This window comes from Microchirus variegatus, assembly GCF_963457635.1.
Source record: "Microchirus variegatus genome assembly, chromosome: 5".
Classification (NCBI taxonomy): domain Eukaryota; kingdom Metazoa; phylum Chordata; class Actinopteri; order Pleuronectiformes; family Soleidae; genus Microchirus; species Microchirus variegatus.
Genome location: NC_139806.1, coordinates 36629933 through 36651023, shown reverse-complemented (window position 1 = coordinate 36651023; position 21091 = coordinate 36629933). Strand labels below are relative to the sequence as shown.

Genomic DNA, 21091 nt, shown 5'->3' with positions numbered 1-21091 from the left:
TTAGCCAACACTGCTGAGGGGTGTGAGCGAACCTCATGTGTACCGACTTTTTCCAGAAGACAACCTCAGTTTAAAATGTTTTTTCACTGTATAACAGTGCTGTGATGGGGGTTTTACCTATGTTCCCCGGGTCCTATGTTCCCCGTTTTCCCCAAAAAAGGTCCACTTTTTATGTGACAGGGGAACATAGGACCCTTTTTTTGAAAAAGGGTAGGGTTAGGATTAGGGTTAGAGAAAGGGTCCTATGTTCCCCGGTCACATACAAAGCGGGGAACATAGGACCCGGGGAACATAGATACGGTCCCCTGTGATGTCACATCAGAGAAAACTTGGATATTGACAGAATCCGCTGTGAAGGAGATGATGGTGATGATGATAATGAGGGAATGTTGACCGGTGCACAACAGTGCTCACTTTAAAACAATCTGAACACCGGTCCTGTGAAGCTGAAATGTGCGTGGAATGAGTAACCTTCAAAAATAACAGCACTCAGTTTAAACCCTCAGCAGACAGAAGGGAATGGCACTTATTAAATGCACAGATTAAAAGAAAAATAATCCAAAGGTGCTCTTTCTCCATGACGATAGTCGTCATTGTTGTCTTACCAAGGACCGTGTGCTCTCTAAGAGCAGAGCGGGCTACGAGTGAGGGTGGGCGGGGCTTCATCACATGTAAGTGTTCATTTTAGCATCAGTGTTACAGACATACAGTGTTACAGACAAATAGTGTTCCACGCAGACAGTGTTACTCGGCTTTACAGTGTTATAGACAGACAGTGGTGCTGCTCAGGCTGAAGGCCAAAATAGCAGCGCTCTACTGTTGCAATGACTATAGAGGGTGTTGACTGACGGTCAGGGACGACTCCCGCGTCGAAACGGCAGCCAGCAACTCACTTAAGATCTCCCGCCGGACCTCCTCCGTTACGCTTTCTCGAATCTGGAAAACACGGACGGAGGCGATGAAGCACTTGCGTGAGATAATGGTACAGCTGAGATTCTTCTTTCTTATTTGTGTTTGACACAAAGTTTGAAAACACAGCAGCCTGCATCTATGAAGAAGCTCAGAAAACCAATGCTTAAAAAAACGGACACAGATAACGGTCCACTTAAGTTAAGGCATTGTCAAAAGAGACCACAAAGAGTTTCACAAGTAAATTATACTCATTGTAAAATGTAAATACTTATTGTCCCCACCCATTTGAAGTGTCACAAGTGTAATAAGTGTTTCTGTTCACAAAGGCCAAACAGAACATGCACAAAAATTGCCAAATAGTACGCACTGCAGCTTTAACTATAATTACCCATTCTCATCTAACTTCTTTCATTTGTTTATACTTACATTCACTGTATATTAACCCATATTTCCAGATTGTCTACTTATTATTGTATTTTATTTTTATTTTTATTGTTTATTTTATTGTTTATTGTATTGTTTATTTTATTTCATTTAGCTTATTGTCTATTTCACTGTGTTATTTTATTTTATTACATATTTTATCTTATTTATTCTTCTTACTTTGCACAGAGCATCTGGAACAAAAACAATTTCCCCCCGGGGATTAATAAAGTACTGTGATTCTGATTCTGATTCTGATTCTGATTTAACTATAACATAAAAGTGCTAACACACTGTTACCTCTCTGATGAGCTGCTGAAGATTCTCCGACCCGACTCCACCTGTTGGTATGTCCTCAGGAGCTTCTCCCTCTCTTACTCCCTCCTTCCTCTCCACCTCCTCTTCCTGTGCGTGTGTTCTGGCTCGAGGTGGAGGGACAGGTGTGATGTTGATGGACGCCCGGTACACGCCTTGTCCCTGTTCTCCGTCTCTTCCTCCCCCTACGACCGGACTGGACGATCGGGAGGAGACGGTGGTGGAGGGAGTGTGACCATCGTAGCTGAGCTCTGATTGGAGGAAAACCTGCTCTCTGAGGAGGTCTGACATCTGCACAGACAAGAAGTAATTGTTTATTTAGATATTTAGCATTGTTAGCTTAGTGTAACGTATGTTTGCACATGTGCGAGTGTGTGTGCTGACCGGCTCCATGGCTCTTAGTGCAGAGGCGGTGGACAGATTGTCAACACTGCTGTCTCTGTGGAGACCCTGAGGAGGTGAGCAGGACAAACAGCATTAGATTTGTAAATTTACAATGTCACGTGTTTGCAATGTAACCATTATAAACACGAATGTGTTTACTTAACATCATTGTCCAGTACAAACGTAAAGAAGGAGGCAACAAGTCTCTGTTTTTAAAAACAAGTTTGAAGCTAACCTAAGTTTGTTGTGCAGTGCTAACATCTGGCTGTCACATGCACTTAAGTATATCAAAGTATCATCTGCGTACCAGTGGACAAAGATGGATATAACCTGTGTTGAGTGTGCATACTTTGTAGTGTTAGGGTTGAGTGTACTGTATGTACTGTATGTACCGTACACTGTGTATGTGTTTATACTAGAAATACCCTGTGTTGTGTCAGTCGTTCTTCCAGCTGTTGTTCCAGCTCCTGTAGTTGCTCTCTAACGGATGATCTTAGAGAGTGAAGTTGCTCCACCTCCAACCTGGACACATACATGCGCAACAGGTTTGATTTCTATCACAGCGTGACATATGAAGACACCGTTCAGATGACTGTGAGACATGCGTCTGTTTGCTGTAATGACTCACCTGTCAGCAGGGCTCAGGTGTTTGTAGACCTGAGCTTGCTGTCTAATGATTGACAGCTCCAGATCCATCATCTGACTGCGGAACAAGTTCAGACTCCACCTCTTGTGCTGAAACTCTGCCAAAGACTGAAAAAACAGAAAGATGCGTCATGATGTCTACTAGACCCTATATATGATTTTAAGGAACTATCAATGTTGAATTTCAAACACACTTTTACATACACCAGTCATTCACTAATGAAAATATAATAAAATATATATAAGTATAAATAAGGCTATGAGGGATGACAGTTACCTTTTGGCTGGAAACAGCAGATGTGTGCTCACTCAACATGTCTGGAGTGTTGGCTCGGTTCTAGATGGAGGGAACATATGTTTAATATAATATTCAGTTTTGACAAAAGCCAACAAACTAAACAGACAGATGGTCATACAGATTACAAATAAATATTGATGTTATTTGGATTGGAATCAGAAATAAAGGTAAGATAATAGGGAAAATGCTTCATGTCTGTTTGCTCTCTTGCCTGGAACTAGATGTGATAATTGATACCATTCTCGTGTCTTTATGCTAAATATGAAGCTACTACCTTCAGCTAACTAAATAACCCACCCTAATAAAGTTAAATTACTACGCTGTTATATTTTGTATATTTTCTGTGAGGGAAAATCAAAGAAGCAAAAAGTGTAAAAAGAACAAAGCACTGTTTTAAACTGTTAATAAAAGGGGGAGGAATTATTAGCTACATCGTACATTCCCTTTCAGATTTACCTCCATCATAAAGCAAACGTTTTCTGCCCGTTTACAACCTTTATGATTGTCTGACTGCTGGTGTTTAGATAATTAGCAAAAACATGGACATCTAATTTGTAATATATTCATTTTCATTTGTTTTTTTGGTTGATACTAATGACTCAGATCTCTTTTTTCAGGGCCATAAGTAAGGAAATATTTTCAAATCAGATTTGTGTCATTTCAGACTTTCTTCCAAAAGATCAAATATATATGGAATATTTAGCAGCACGTTGCTTTTGCAAGGCAGTCATGTTCAGATGCAAGATGCTTGTAGTTAAGAATGTGAACTGTCAAATCTGATCTGTAATGAATCAGATTTTAATTGGATCTGAATATAGCCAAAGACTGAGATAGAATGACTAACCCGGCTCAGACTCTGAACTGTTCCTCTGATATCATGCAGAACTTTCCTTAGCTGCATCTCAGTGTTGGATGGGCCATGGCTGTGTCCCAGACCTGGAACAACGGGAGAAGGGAACCCTGGGTGGAGGCTGTTGCCTTGGTCGAAAGGTGAGGCCAAGCCTGGGAGGAAGCCTGGAGCAGGGGGAGCAAGACTTTGGTGGAATTCATGCTGTGGGGGAACCAGTGGATACTGGGAGGCAGTAGGGGAGTAGGGGAATGCTGGGTGGGGGGTTGTGTTGTAGCCAGGGTAAGCAAAGTGAGGTGAAGCAAACTGTGAGCCATAAGGTGAGGTATGGTATGGTGACTGATGACTGAATGGATGGTTATAGCCCTGGTGGTGTGTTATGGGAGTATCGGAATGCGGGCTACCTAGATTGATGTGTTGAGGAGCGATGGAAGAAGGGGGCTGGTGTAAATTGGAGAGGCTACTGTGCAAAGGGGCAGTGGGAATTGGAGGCTGGTGGAGACTGCTCAAACTGGTCATTGAGTGACTGTAGGGGTAATGAAGGTTGGGTAGACTGGTATACGGCTGAAAAGGATAATGCAGAGGGTTCACAGTGAAGGGGTATGGGCTAGGATTGCGGCTAGAGCTAGGACTAGGATGTGGGCTCGGGTTTACATATTGAGTAGTAGGAGTAGGATTTGAATAAGAGAACATCATCTGCCCCTGATTCCAACTTTGTTGGTTTTGGTTGGTACAAGTGTTTTTTTGGAAGTGGCCTGGAGGCTGCTGATGGGATGAGAGATCTGGGAAGCTTTGAGTGCTCCAGCAGTGGGAAGGGCCACTTGGTGACCAATCAGGAGGAGGACTGGAGCTGCTCAGGGAGCAGGATGACCTCAACAGGTAGCATGGAATGGGGTTCGGTGGGATGTAGGCATCTGTGCTTAGCCTCGGGGCTTGGTTGTTAGAGCTGGTTGATAAAGCAGGGTTTATGGTCAGAGTAGACAGACAGTTAGTTTGGCCTCCCTCTTTCTCCTTCTCCACCTCCACTTCTTTCACTTCCTTGTCCTTTCCGTCCGCCTGGGTGTATCTGAAAGAGTATCTGGGAAGGGTGCAGGATGTCTGGCCTTGTCCAAACTGGATCCTGACAGAGGACACAACCGTGGCTGGGGAGAGGATTGTGGAGGGCAGAGAGGAGGACCTTTGCATTGTGATGCCACGTCTTCCTCGTCCTCTCACTGGGCCTCGGGGTGTGTCAGTGGAGTCGATGTGCATTCTAGTCCTGCTCAGGTAGCTCTGTTTGGCTCGTTTCAGAGCACCAAGAACTGGAGAAGATGGAACAGGAAGTAAACCTTCATCAAAACTGTGAGATAATGCAGGCTCATCTTGAGACGTGTCCTCAACATCCTCTCCCGCTATAAGTGGCTCTGTGTCTGTGTTGGTCTCCGTCTGGTTCTCAGTGTGTTGTGGTTCATTCTCTGCAGCAGACATAATGTGGGGAACCTCTGTTTCTGTGTCTGGTAGTGGTTCAATTTCTGGATCCAATTTCGTTTGCATTTCTGTTTCTATTACTTGTTTTGTTTCTGGTTCTGATTCGGTCTCTTCTTGTGGATCGGTTCTGTCCCCCTCCACAGCTGGATTCTCCTCCTCTTGGATTTCGTCCTGCTGCATCTCTATTGGTTTGTTCTTGGGGAAATAGTGAGCTGTGTACTGTGGAATTTGCTCTGAACGTTCACTGTCCCCATCTTCTTCCCTGGAGCTACTCCTTCCATCAGCCGCATCAGCCGCATCAGCACCACCAGGCCCTGGCTCCTCCTCTCTGCAATCTGTCAAATCAAATGCTGGTTGGTCCATGGCAAGGGGCGTGGCCACGTCTTGGGATGGGTGTGATGTCACAGTTGTCTCACTGTCACAGCTGTCACAACTTTCCTGTATCTAATTAAAATGAACGAACAGTTAATTTGTAGTTGTGGAAGAAGGACAAGTACAAGACAACAAACAAGAAAATTAAACTCCAGGACAAATTGAAATCAAAGCACATTGGTCTCATTGTGGTCTCTTAGTGGAAGCTATTGAACACCCTGACACCTAAATTACAGCAAAAACATTGCAAAATGTGTTTTTGCTGAAAAATGTATTAATTTGATCGAGGATCAAAGGACTGAGGATGATGGATGCTGTTCAGTTTGCTCATTTAAGGTAAATTTTGCATATTTGCTTGTTTTAAACTGTTGGCAAAAACATGTACTAAACTGTCCAGACACTACTGATTGGTTTTACATGTTGTTTCATATGATATGAATCCCGCACATATGAAATCATTTGCTGCTCCAACGTGACGACCCGACAGAGAAACGGCACACACTCATACCTTGAGGTAGCTGTTGGAGTCTGCTGAAGGCTCTTCAGCAAAACCACTGCTGTCCGACTGCTGACTGACTGTCCTTAACAGATCTAAGAGAGGTAAACAGATAAGAGACCTGGGATTAATCCTGCAAAATCCCCATTTTAATTCACTTGAACTAATCATGGAGGCTTATTTACCAAAAATTAAAAATCTTAATATTTGTTTATGTTTATGACCTCTTGCAACACCAGGGGTTTGTAGCCCACACTTCCCGAATCACTTATATATACAGTATACACATTCTGGGCAGAAAGATTTGTACTCAAAAACATAAAGAATTATACTTACTAGGCACAAACTACAATACTGATGAAAGACAAAAGCAAGTGTGTGAATTATATGATTATGTCCCAATCTCAGCTGACATAGAGCAAAAGGCAGGGTTCACTCAGTACAGGTCACCAGTCCATCACAGGGCCATTGTATACAAACAACCATTCACTCTTACACTCATACCTACGGTAAGCTTTGAGTGTCCAGTTAATAATTGTATTATTATTATCAGTGTTGTTATCATTAAGAAACTAGTTCTGAAGTCAAAATAAGTGACGAAGGTCATCTGACCTGTGGCTCTGGAAGTTCTGGATGGCAGAGCCTCATCCTCGTTACTCTGGATCTGAACGACACAAAACAGATAAAGAGCTGATCAGGATCACATGACCTAAAGAAAAACATGTCTGAGTGGATTTATGCAGAGACACCAGACAACACGGTACCTCCTCCATATCGAAGGACTCTGCGTTTTCATTACGGAGCTGGGCCAGCTGAGGTGGGGTCAGGGTCTGAGGAGCTTTCACTGGGGTTGAGGTCAGACTCTTTTCCGCTTTGACCAACCGAGGTTCCACTTCTGTTCTTTGATTGGTGGACTGAAGATCAGCTGAGTCTGGTTGACACTCTCCATTGGTTGTTGGTTGAGTGTGGCTCTGTTGAGGACTGATAGGAGGTCAGATGTTAGTCAACAACAACAATACAGACGGGCGGTGGTGCAAACCACAGGCTGAGGTTGGAGGTACTTAATTTCCACCAAAAATACATTATTATTATCATTATTATTATTATTATTATTATTATTATTATTATTAATAATAATAATAATAATAATAATGAATAATTTCCACCAAAAATACACGTGTTGTTTAAAGCTGCAGTGCATGTTTGCAATGTTTTTAATCTTTGTTGTTGTTGATAATATTCCACCTCTGTATGGTCTTCATGAACTGAAATAATTTTTATTCGTATGCTGCATCATGCAATGAGCTTTGCCATGCAATACTATCAGAGCTGACTGAGGGAGAATGTGTGTATACAGCACAGGGGAAGGCAGGGAAATAAGCATTTATCCCATCAAACTGTTAAATGACAGTGTTTTTTGAAGAGTAGAAATGACTTCTGAACTTTTTTGTAGATGCTTCTTTGTGTTTACAGTCACACTCTAACCTGTTAGCAGCTGTTTTGCTTCACTAGCTCAATGTTTTTGTTGCCTCTGGCTGTCGGAAAAAAAATCAAATGAATCACTTCCAGGCAACACAAGATCTAAACACTATATACTGAAAAACACTGACAGAGTTGTGTGGAGCCGATAAGCTTCAACAGAATTGTGTGAACTCATTTGACAATAGTAGAATGTGACAGACATTGTACTGCAAAGTTACATACTACAGTTTTCATGCATTCATTGTCTACTGCTTTATCCTCTACATGAGGGTCACGGAGGCTGGTGGAGCTAATCCCAGCTGGCATAGGGTGAAAGACGGGGTTCACACCAGACATGTATGTCCATCACAGGAGACAACATACAAAGGGAAAACAATCATTCACTCTCACATTCACACCTATGGGCAATTTAGAGTGTCCAATTAACCTTTTTGGAATGTGGGAGGAAACTGGAAAGGTGGTCGGTCAAGAACCCAAGTCTTTTTTCAGCAAGGCAACATTTCTAGCCACTTCCCAAGAAAGTTTTTTGATTATTAAAATACTGCATAATTTAACCAAAACAACAAGAAAAAAGTCAAACTGTACCTGTTGTCGGTGAGGCAATCCGTTTCTCCATCTCCATTGGTTTCTTCTGTAACAGTTGCCAATGAACAGCTGTCTTTTTTGCGGTTATGTTTCTGGCCGGCTGTCTCCACCTGGTGGTCAGGACTGGTACCGGGAGACTCCTGTTCTGGACCCGAATGCCCAGTGTGACCATTAGTGAACATGTGATCAGAAGGCGTGTGTCCATTCAGCCGTGTTTGTTTGCTCGGTGTTTGAGCTTCGGGTGATGCAGCCGCAAGCAGGTTGTGTTTGGTGATGGTTTTCTTGAGGAATTTGGCGACATTCCGAGCTGAGCTTCCTCTCTTCAGAACAGGCGATGGCTCATCAGGTTTTTCTTCTACTCCATCTCCTTGGATAGATCCAAAAAGAACAGATCAGAAAAGATTAATCATAATATTTAATTCAGACTAATTAATGGTAATTGAAGTTCAAATTCAAAAGTGTATAAGGATGAAGATCACTACACTTTTAAGTTTACATTGTGAGAAATATGGAATAAAAGCCACAAATCTGAAAAATAACAAATCCACAGTTTGAGTCGGTTACCTTGGTCCTTGGAGCTGATTCGTTCAACAGGTTGACCAGAGACCTGACTGTAGAGCTGGAAGAACTCGTTAGCTACTGTGGTTAAGACCTCGATCTGACGGAATCGACCTGAGGGAGGGAGAAAAAAAAAACGTCACAGAGAAGCTTTGAAGGCCATACGGAATTGACAAAAAAAATACTTGTCAATTTCGGAAAACTATAATGAAAACCATAGATGTAGCTGCTTTCTTGTTGTATGTGTTTTGTCTGGCTAGTTTCCAAAAACATCAACAATGCATGTCAGTGTAAAATGTGCCATTTCCTGAATAAAATAATGATAATGACTGACTAAGTGGCCACATTTAGTGAAGATCAATCAATCAAGTTGAGTTGAAATCAAGTTTATTTCAAGTTACAGTAAGCTGGCATTAAGTTGTGTTTAAACAAATTATTATTAACATAAAGACAGGAATACCAATCTGTAATGCATGAGAACCAATCATACACAAACACTATAATAACAAAGCTTTGTCCAGGTGTGAATGTAGCTTCATATTTTGCCGGCTTTCTGAGCAGCTGAGAACCGACTTAATCACAGCTGCAATGAGTTTAACATAATATCTAACAGATTTGACCTGATCTGACAAGAACGTTTGGGATCAGACCAGCTTTACTGTATGTATTGGAGGACACTAATACTACACTGACCAATCTATAATCAACACTTTCTTTTTTCTTGATTTGCGTCTTTTTTTTAGGATATGAGGGCATGAATTACAATATAGTAGGTCTTTACATGAGTAACTTTGACTTGAATAAACAGAAACACCAGAATCACATCACAAAACAACATTTAAAGAAAGCAACAACGTCCAAAGAGCTGTGACAGGCTCATCGCATTTTGCTTAAAAATATTTGCTTAATATAAACTACTCGTACATCAGTTTGTGCTACTTTAAGTGAGGCCAAAGCTCCATCCTGATGCAAGCAAATGAACCTTGCTGTGTTTACAGTTGGTGACCTTAAAAAGGAGAACAAAGGATGTCCTAGAAACTTAAAGACTGGCACTTAAAAAAAAAACTGGCAGCGAGTAGATGAAGAGGCAGATTAGTTGAAAGTCTGAACATGTCAACATCCAGCTGCACAGGCAGCTCCCTTTCTTCTCTGAGTCAGTAGATGTTTCCTGGAGTCACTCAGATTATTTGTTAAGCACTCCCCCCAAAAAGTATATATATATTTTACAATTCTATCATTCAGTCTCATCTTCAGCTAATTAATGTGCGTTCCAAACCACTACTGTAAGATAAATATTAGGAGAGGGGCGCATAAGCAGCAGGTAAATCAACGTCTCCGGGTTGGCAACCACATGAGAGGCAAAAATAGATGACATTTAGAATGATTTGCAATAATTTGAACATGTGCAGGTGGGTGTAAATTCTCACAGCTTTATCAGAAAATTCAAATAATGCACTTACTACTTACCTACCTATAATATTATCAAGTATGGAGTAATGAAGAAGTCAATGTGGGACATCTATTTACTAGAATTCAGCAAATTATATTTAATACACTATTTAAAAACAGATCATATAAATGTCGGCCACTTATTGACTCTTATATTTGTTTTAAAAATAGTTTCTCCTTCATTAACTTCATGTGCTATGAGGGTGAGAGAAATCACCTCATGTTGACTTATATTGCGACCGACCACAGTCATCTGAGCCTTCTTTCTTCTTCTATGGTTATGCAAGTCATGCCGTCAGTCTCATCTTCAACAGGATGATGACTTGCATACTTTCCTTCCTTCCTCCATCGCTCGCTGTCTAAATACATGTCAGTCTGTTATGAAACACAGACTTCTGTCTTCTGTCCGTCGCTCTGTAAACGCCTCATAACTTGCTCTAATATTATACAGCAATCCAATAGAGAACAGGCTGCTCTCTTTTACTGGCTGATCTGTGACCTCATACCTCCAATCCCAAATCTGCTGGTTAGAAAATGTCACTGGTGCCACTCATTTAGATCACTGCTGTTTGGAAGTAAACAGCTACACTTACCTACCTATAAAGTAGGTCATTAATTCTGCATTTTAAACACTAGGAGAGAGTGTAAATTACACACAACAATGATCCTGAAGTGAAAGTCAAGTACATATATTTGCATATGCATCGTAACCACAAAGCTAGCAGCACAGCCAAGATTCAGAACACCTCTAAGGCACATTCATGATGAAAACCTGACCTGAGCTGACTTTAGACAGATGTTTTTTTCTTTGCTTGCAACCACAACACTTATCTATTATTAGTTTCAGCTTATTCTACTGCCATAAAATGGACAAAAACTGCAACTGCACTTTTAAAACCACCTACAAGATCTTGAGATCCTGCAAAAAAAAGTTACCACATATTAAACCAATTATTGTGTCGACACTACAAACCACAGAGTCAAACAGCTGTACGGCTGCGTCAGTCACATCTGCATACGACTACAGAACATGAACCTCTTATTAGAGCAGCCATGTGTGACCATTATAATACAGTGCGTGTGAGTGTGTTTCCTGTCGACTGCTGACTGTGCACTAACGCTCATTCTAAGGATCCTCAAACAGGAAGTGAGGAATAAGGGAAAGCGACACGTACGCCGTCTTTTTACTACTCTTTGTCCCCAGAGATTTGTTCTGGTGGTGAGAAAAAGCGCTTGCATAACAAACAACAACAACACACATTACACACAACCTCGCTCACACACACTAACGCACACCCACATGCGCCTGGGATCCAGGGAAACGATGGGACAGTATGAGAATGTTCTGGAAAGAAGAAAGCTTCCAGGAACCACAGACAGACCAGAGACTGTTAAAGGAGCAGTTCACATTCAATAAACAGGTCCGGTTCTGATACAAGTTGACCAAGCATTTCAATGAGTTCTAAAGCATTACACTGCTTATGACGCAATACTATTATTAGATTACATATTGCACTGAAGGTATCAGTCTGCTTCAGACAAATACACACACGCACGCACACTGTATTAACGCCAGAAGTTTGACCATGTGTTTAAAAGTGAAAAAAGGGGTTTCAACTTCTTCCACACACTTTCATCATCTCTCATCACGTGCATCATTGACCGCTTTCAAAGGAAAGACTGTCCCAAAATATGCACCATTTTCCTTATCATATTTTATCCGGCTCTTTGAAGGCACTTTAGATTCTTATCCATGACGCTGTGTTCAGGGAGGCGTCCGATTGGTCCCAAGGTAATATTGCAGCACAATGATGATGATGACCGCTAACAGACTCCTACAGACGCTCAGAGACGAGAGGAACAAAGTGTCTTGAAACATGCTGTGGCCCCTACAGAGCCCTGATGTCAACATCACAAAGGCAGTCTGAGACAAAAGATGTGTACGTAAAAAATTGTGTAATTTAAAAAAAAATTTGTTTATACCAAATGTGAATTGATTTGTTTTTTTTTCTATTTACAGCACTTTGAATTAGGTTTATTGACAAATAATACGCTGAAATACTTCAGTCAGCATTTTATCTGAAGAACACAGAAACAATCTGGATTGACTCAAGCCAAGCGTGTTTTCAAACTCCTGATTATTTGGCCTTGTGTGACAGCTGTCACTCAGACTCAGGTGTGGGCTAAACAGCTGGAGTGAAAAACTAGTAGATGGCACCATTATCATAACTTAACGACAATCAAATTAATCTGCTGATGACAGTTTAAAAACTCTCATTATAATTTGCCTGCAGAAGGATATTACTACATGCTCATGCATGCAAATCATTTGGTACCAGTAAAGCATGTAAGCAGATAATTACAAGGGATTCCCCTGATCAATCGGCAAAAATCCCCAATCGTTCATGTAATATTTCAACATGAAATGCTCTTTTTCTCTTCTTTTACCTCTAAGTCGTTTACTCATAACGAGTGGTCGCTTTATGTCTGAACTCTTGAGGATACGACCACATAAATACACACATCAGACAACTTAAGTGCAGACGGAGTGATATGCTGAGCCCACGTGACCTCTGATGATCCACAGAACAATCACCAAAAGGGTCTAATCAACAAATTACCTGAAAAATGTCACGTCTGAATCGTTTGTGCAACACAAACACATATCTGTCATAGCTGAATGCTTGTTCGGTTTAGAAGATTGTTCTCTGGTTCTCTCACCAACAGCTCATGAATTAAGAGTATTGATATTTAAGACCAGTGTTGGGTAAATTATTCTTCTAACCCTGTCCACTATTAAAAGGTTACTCTGGAGCATCCATAATAAGGTCATTTCACTCCTTATATAACTATAAATAACTCAGCTGTTACTGCCCCTAAAGGACCAGTGTGTTAGATTTAGATTGAAGTCTTTGCTAACAAACATGGTGACACAACATGGCAGAATTAATGTAAGAGGAACCACTTTGGTGGAATATAAAGGTAGCAAAAATACATAGTTCTTAATTTGCAGGTGATGATTAATAAAAACAGATCCCTCCTACATTCTACACATTGGACCTTTAAACTGCTCCAAATGTAACCACGTTAGAACCCAGGACCATTCTTCCCTTTTCATTATTAGACTCCCAATTTCAACTGACACCTTTCAGAGCCACAGACGCAGCACAACAAACTCAGAGGTACAGTCTGTGCTGCTCCCTGCCAATGTCCTTATGAACGCTTCCACAGAGGGGCTGTGTTTATGTAACAGATGTTACTGTGTGTCTGTGATGCAACAAACAGCATTTGAACAAATGCTTTTTCAAAGTCTCTTATTATTTTCTTTTGATAAGCACTTCAGTAGTTTTTTGGTCATGAAGTGTTTTTTTTTCCTCTGGCACTCCTCCCTTCTCCTGACTCCTGACTTAGTATGCAGGCCTACACACCCATTGTGACTCATTTAGTTATCTGCAGATAACAAGAAGGTTTACTTCTGATTGTGACTAAGCATTTAGAAACAATACGTGTCTATGTATGAACAGTCACAGCCACTCTCAGGGTTTCTCTTAGACATAAATCTAACCTGGTAACCTACTTTTTGCACATAAATATTTGGGCTAAATTATAAAAACAAAGAAAAAAGAATCCGTAGCCAGACGATTGGCCGTATGTATGTATGGCTTTCAGTAACAAGGAAGTTGTGTGACATTCCTCTAGTCTGCACCAGAGGTGAGATTGTGATGCTTATATTAACATCTGCTCCCCTAACCCTGCAGTTTCAGCACATAATATAGTTCACACATATATTGGAAATGCAGCCACAGCATGAAGTAAATGATAGCAGTTCATTTATAACCATCTGACAAATACTCGTTCAATATTTACAAAAAAACAGCTTGGCTTCCTCAATAAGTTTCTGGGTGTGGACAAATGTTATAAAAGAGGGAATTTTATTTGAATTGTAAATTCTAAGACAGAGCTGGGATCATGTCACTTTTGCACCAGTCAAGGTAACTGGACAACATATGTTTGGTTTGATGTTTATTATGTGATTTGGGGTTTAAATGGTTTAACGTTATAACATTTATACAGTGGAGACTCCGAATAGTTTCACAATGTGTATTATTTGTTAAATTGTTTATTAAAAAGAGTGTTGACGCATTCATTTGAAAGACTGCAGGTTACATAAAAAAAGTTGAACTAATCTAAAAGCTTAAGGAAATGTGTCACCATAGCAACAACAATCTGCTATTGCAACAAGTTAAAGTTAAGTTTTTAATCCAGTTGAATGCTGGTGGAACAGGTATTGTCAATCAACACCTTTCTTGATCTTAAAGACAACATTCACACATTCATATAATACGCCATCCATATATTTACACACCACTGGCACCAGGCATCGCAATACGGGGATCAGCCGCTTGCACAAGGACACACACATCTACATGTGAACTATAGAGACGAGGATCAAACCACAATCTTTCTAAGCCACAGTCGCCCGCAACACCAAAAATATGAACGTGTGAAAAATGTGTTGGAGGCCGAGTGAAAACCTTAGGGGCAAGATTTTTTTGACATGTATCTACAAAAGAGAGCAACAGCAACCAGAAGTTGAAGAGCAAAACCAAACATGAAAGAAAGAAATTCTATTCAACACCAAGTCCACATTAAAGTAAAGGAATCAAGACCACGTGCTGAGCAACACTCATCAATTGTTGTTTCACAAACCAGGACCAGTGATGAGCCAAACTGTTATCATGGCAATCAATCTTTAAAGGGCCTGAGATACATTAAACTATGGAGTGATTCATCTTCTCAAACACAGAGGATCTTTGGTTAAGCTGATTTTTACAGCACCAAGGCAGTTAAACTGTCAAGAAGAAGAGATTCAGCTGTGTGTGTGTGTGTGGTGTGTGTGTGTGTGTGGGGGGGGGGGGGGGGGGTGTGTGTGTGTATGTGTGTGTGTGTTCAATTAGCGATCCAATATCTTCATGCAAACACGAGTTTGAAAATGAAAATGGGCCAGAATGTTAGCCCAGCAGGTCTGTGTGTGTGTGTGTGTGTGTGTGTGTGTGTTCTTGTACTTGCGGCATACTGAGGACCAGTGAGGGTTTTTAACCAACAAAGTGAGGTCATTTTTACAGAGTGAGGAGATTTTGGCCGGTCCTCACTTTGTTTTCAATGAAATCACTTCCCTAGGTTGCTATAACATGCTATACTCAATTTGTCCAAATTTGTTTTCCACATTTTGGACGACATATGACGTTTTTGTCAAATTTTGGACCAAAAATTTTGGGTCACATTTTTTTTTGTCAAATTTTGGACCAAAATGTTTTTGGTCAAATTTTGGACTAACATTTATTTTGTCAAATTTTGGACCAAATTTTTTTTTGTCAAATTTTGGACCAACACTTTTTTTGTAAAATTTTGGACCAACACTTTTTTTGTAAAATTTTGGACCAACATTTTTTTTGTCAAATTTTGGACCAAAATGTTTTTGGTCAAATTTTGGACCAACATTTATTTTGTCAAATTTTGGACCAAATTTTTTTTTGTCAAATTTTGGACCAACACTTTTTTTGTCAAATTTTGGACCAACATTTTTTTGTCAAATTTTGGACCAACATTTTTTTTGGTCAAATTTTGGACCAACATTTTTTTGTCAAAGATTTGTTTTCAAAATTTTGAACGACAAAGTATGATGTTTTTGTCAAATTTTGGACCAAAATATTTTGGTCAAATTTTGGACCAAAATCTTTTGGTCAAATTTTGGACCAAAATCTTTTGGTCAAATTAAAAAAAAAAAATTTTGGTCGACATGTTTTTGGTCAAATTTTGGACCAACATTTATTTTGTCAAATTTTGGACCAAATTTTTTTTTGTCAAATTTTGGACCAACACTTTTTTTGTCAAATTTTGGACCAACATTTTTTTTGTCAAATTTTGGACCAAAATTTTTTTGTCAAAGATTTGTTTTCAAAATTTTGAACGACAAAGTATGATGTTTTTGTCAAATTTTGGACCAAAATATTTTGGTCAAATTTTGGACCAAAATCTTTTGGTCAAATTTTGGACCAAAATCTTTTGGTCAAATTAAAAAAAATAAAATTTTGGTCGACATGTTTTTGGTCAAATTTTGGACCAACATTTATTTTGTCAAATTTTGGACCAAATTTTTTTTTGTCAAATTTTAGACCAACACTTTTTTTGTCAAATTTTGGACCAACATTTTTTTTGTCAAATTTTGGACCAACATTTTTTTGTCAAAGATTTGTTTTCAAAATTTTGAACGACAAAGTATGATGTTTTTGTCAAATTTTGGACCAAAATCTTTTGGTCAAATTTTGGACCAAAATCTTTTGGTCAAATTTTGGACCAAAATCTTTTGGTCAAATTTTGGACCAAAATCTTTTGGTCAAATTAAAAAAAAAAATTTTTGGTCGACATGTTTTTGTAAAATTTTGGACCAAAATTTTTTTTTTTAAATTATGTTTTCCAGCCCTTTTTGCTCTGGGGCTCTACCTGCAGACATGTTATGGTACTGCAACCAGTAGTTCTTTATAGATGTCATTCATGAAGTAGATATTTGTAATTGTGTTGATTTATAAAGTGGAAATGCTGGTCCTCACTTTGTCAGCAACGCAGTTCTCAGTATGCAGCAAGTACAAGAATGTGTGTGTGTGTGTGTGTGTGTGTGTGTGTGTGTGTGTGTGTGTGTGTGTGTGTGTGTGTGTGTGTGTGTGCGTGTGTGTCTCGGACAAAAAGATCTTTGTCCTTGCTGGCGGTGTTGTCCAGGCAATTGGCAGAACAGCTAAAAGGGTTGAAGGACCCCACAAAACACCACATTACACTGAGAACAGGACACACACACACAAACACACTCTTTGAACTCCACTTCCTCTGAGTTGGGACATGAACCTCTGAGCCTCTCATCAATAGCATGTCTAATCCTACGCCCTTTGGTAAAGATGTGATCAGCTAAAGTGGTTTGGGTTAAGGATGAAGACAGTGGCACAATGACACATACTACACCAGATGCAGGGGCACTGTAAACATTGTGCAGGTACTTACTCGTCAAAGCGTAGTTGGGGTTCTCCAGCTCCATGCGCTGCATCTGGGCTCCCAGGTAAACCTGCAGGTGATCCATGGGAAATTAGAAAAACAACTGGCTAATTCTGAACTACTAAACATTCATTGTACTGTGCCTAAAATACTCAATTTGAATTTATTTAATTTAACGCTGGCAGTGTTTTCACACTACCGTTGTTAATACCTTGATGTCGATGCCTCGTGCGGAGGAGGAGCCGTTCAAGAACCTGGAAGGAACCTTGGAGGCGAGGTCGGGTTCTTCTCGACCAAAGCCAAGATTTAGTAAAATTTCTTCAGGATCCTCCTCGTAAAGGTCCAACAGCTCTGACACACTGCAGACACACACATAGACAGACGGTCAGGCACTCGGTCAGTAAGTCATTCAGCTGGTTAGTCATTTAGCTGGTGAGTTAGTCTGCTGGTTAGTTTAGACAATCTAACCACAGGGTAAGTAGGACTTCCTCTGGGTGATCCTCTGTGTGCTCCATCACCTCTGAAACTCTACGAAAACACAGACAGCCAGTTAGTACTTCTCACACACAGCTCGCCGTGAGCCGGTTAGTGTGTTTTAGTGTGATTATTGTTTATAGTCAGTGAGGCGGGTTAGTAAGAGAGATTGTTCTGCTTTCCTGGAGATGGCAACAATGTTCTGCCTCTGCCCAGCTCCTCAAAAAACCCAATAGTTAGACACCAGTACAAACTTGACAAACAGGAAAAGATCATGACTGCAGTCCCTCCAGGAGATCATCTATAAAAACTACAACCATCATTGTGTTGTTGTTGTTTTTAACTTGAATGTACAGTATGCAGGATTCTTTTGGCATTATTGAGTAGTACACGTCTGCGCCTCCTCTGGGCTCTAAATACTTAATAACTTATACTTATTTGTGCCATGAAAGGAGGCATATCAGAGAGTGACATAATGAGAATGTGACCAATCACAAGGAAGTTCAGAGAGAGTGGACTCCTCTATTGGCTGATCCACTGCATCTGTTCAGTAAACTTTCCAGTGCTGCAGCACAGTCAAAAACTGCCTAAAATCCTTACATAACAAGAGTCTAAAAGAGGGTCAGACAATAAATGCAATAAGGCACGTGATGAGCATGTGATATTGCCTCTGGTCACCTATACTGTTGACAAACAAGTGTGTGTCTCTGTGCTCTTCTGATGTAAGGAGTTCAGGAAGGACGGCAGTGATCCAAAATGTTAACAACAATTGCATGAACTTCCACAATCAACTATTTTCCAGCTGTCTGCTTGAGCTTTAAAATGTTGGAAATAAAGGTCCATTATTCCATTAGGATTTCACTGGATCTCCAGAATGCCCCATTTACAGACTGCTAGCCACTATAATTAGCTAATCAGGTAATACATTTGCAACTTGCTTTTCTCTTGAATATAACAGGGTAACCTTACTGCATACACGCCATAGTACTACCAAGGCCTCCATTATACAAATTCCTAACTCCTAATTCCTTTGTCGCGGCGTCAACTACTTTAATTTCACAGCCTCAGTGTCTTGTTTCAGTGGCAAAGCTTTCTCTGAGCTTAACCAATTTTTTCTGCTGAAACATTTACAATCATTGCAACGTCTCACACAAACTGCAGGGACTGATTTTCATTAATAAGTAGATCAGAGATTCCTGGAAGGACTGCATGATGCAGTAAACCTGGGTTTGTATTCAGCGCTGCCAAAACAACAGACATGTCATTTCATGTTATTCCACTTTGACATAACAGGTGAGCAGATACTACAGCTGTTAGTCTTTGAAGCTAATAGTTTTTATTTGACAGTGAAGGTTTAGATGAATGTCAGGAGGATGTGCACGTTTGTAATTTGCTATAAAAACAATTATTATAGCCCCGGCATTAACAGTGAAAAAGGGTTTTAATCACAGTAATCTTTCCTCTTAATTCCCACATTTAAAAGTTTTTCTGAAGCTCACATGGGTTTTAGAAACAAGAAATAAATATCGTTCCCTATTGAGTTGGAGGGTCATTAGATACAGCTAAATTTACAAAACACGTGAAATACAAAATGAGCATTAGAGCAAAATGAGGGCTTTAGATTTAGTCCCGCATGATTTAAAGTAAAATTAGGAAAATGTCTTGTGAGGGCAATCGAGAAATAGTTCAATGTTCATATATGGGTTACTTAATATATGGTTTAAAGAATTGCGGACAACATATCCATTACTTTGGCTGAAGTGACTTTATAACTCTGTGTTTCTCTCCATCAGCGCTTTGTTTTGCTTTCTAACGCGAATCTGATGGTTTTCATTTTGAACTCTTTCATCCAGAAACATCTGCTGCCAAACTACACTGAACACTGAACACAGCCCAGGAGTCTCTCAAATGTTCTCACGTTCATCACAAGACGGGTTCCCATTGATGCGTCACAGCCCCTTTCAACCAGTACACACGATAATTCACCATTCACCTTTAATTCTCGGAACACCACCCAAACCCTGCCACCATCAGCCACACCTTCCACCCACCGCCAACCAGTAATCACAATCCTAAAACGCAAATATCACCACCAGTCCACCAGCAATCATCCAAACACTCGTCTACTAATGTTTTAATGAATTATGAATATAATTATTTAGGGTATTTATTTAACAAAACCTCCTTCATTGAGAACTTTAGGGAAGGTTTATCCCCATTATTTCTAACAGAAAAGTGACACTTTGAGCTGTTGCATGATTCAAACCAGTCAAAGGGGATTTGAGATAAGTCGTATTACCTATGACTTTAGTCTACTCCATACTTGACGAAAGAGAGTTTAAAAAACATCAACATTCAGTCTTTGTGAGGTAAAAGAAACAAAGGTCAGTTTACTGTAGCCTTTAACATCACTGTGGATCCTCCCTACATTACTTCACTCACTACGTAAAACCCGATCAGCTTCATCATTTTCATGAATGAATGCAGTCAGGGTCAACCTCCTCGTGACAAACTGCATTAGCTGTGGCTTTTTTTTACAATGAAAACCATGAAGTGAAACAGCAGCAGTATGACATGTTAGCTTAGCATTAGCTGTTGGGTTAGTACAGTACAGGCCAGGATTGGCGACATTAAGACAATGAATACAATCCATGTTCAAACTAGCGTTTCAGAATGAACTAAATTCAGTGTTTAGATTAAGGTTCGGGTTAGATTAACAGCAACATCACTGGCAACAAAAAAATATATACATAAAAGCAAAAACTAATTACAATTGGTTACTGCTACAATTTCACTTCCATTTCACTGGTTTGAAGTTTCTAACAGCGTCTCCAGGACTCGCTAACTGACATTACTGCATTACGTCCAACACAATCCTCCATGAGTCTGGACTGAAGACTGACCTGGATACTGTGCTGCTCTTCCCAGATCCTGTCGAGTTCATACTTCTTCCTCTTTCCTTATACTGACTCCTCTTCTGATCCGCAGCGAGGCCAAAACTAAACATGTAAACAGGAACATTTGAGTTATCAGTCAGTTATTACTTAATTAATGACTCTAAACGATATATTATTTAAACTTTAAATCTTGATAATTTAGCCCAATTTGTTTTAATTGTAATTTTGTTAGGCTATAATTGCATCTCCCTCCCACATTCTACCACCCTAATAAAAATAGAAGTGGCTTCTTCCTTTCAAATTTTACTAGATTTTCACATAAAATGACAATAATGTTATCAATAGTGTTGCCATACATTTTCTTTCATCAACATATCAGTCAATGAATGTATCTCAACTCTTCCAGAATCCCGACATGACTGCAATAATGCTGCAGTGAACTT

The 21091-nt window shown here is 39.9% G+C and overlaps 1 protein-coding gene across 1 annotated transcript; it reads right to left on the bottom strand.

Annotated features, from left to right (window-relative positions):
• Positions 1-810: 810 nt before the first annotated feature.
• On the bottom strand, positions 811-20710 carry LOC310927462 (protein ITPRID2-like). The gene is made up of 16 exons (XM_083889757.1): positions 20655-20710; positions 17746-17805; positions 17489-17636; positions 17287-17347; positions 8791-8898; positions 8227-8593; positions 6924-7140; positions 6772-6823; positions 6172-6254; positions 3822-5735; positions 2957-3016; positions 2663-2787; positions 2460-2556; positions 2035-2100; positions 1636-1941; positions 811-936 (listed from the first exon to the last, which is right to left on the bottom strand). Exons 1-16 carry the CDS (start codon positions 20693-20695, stop codon positions 829-831), a joined length of 3813 nt encoding a protein of 1270 aa, XP_083745883.1. The 5' UTR covers positions 20696-20710; the 3' UTR covers positions 811-828.
• Between the last annotated feature and the right edge of the window lie 381 nt (positions 20711-21091).

What these genes read in the sequence shown, in the direction of transcription:
- LOC310927462 (XM_083889757.1), bottom strand. Translation starts at nt 20,695, where the DNA reads ATGAACTCGACAGGATCTGGGAAGAGCAGCACAGTATCCAG. An exon ending in GAAGTCCTACTTACCCTGTG is followed by an intron (nt 17,637 to 17,745) that starts GTTAGATTGTCT and finishes GTGTGTCTGCAG; the next exon opens with TGTGTCAGAGCTGTTGGACC. An exon ending in ACTCCAACAGCTACCTCAAG is followed by an intron (nt 5,736 to 6,171) that starts GTATGAGTGTGT and finishes CATTTTAATTAG; the next exon opens with ATACAGGAAAGTTGTGACAG.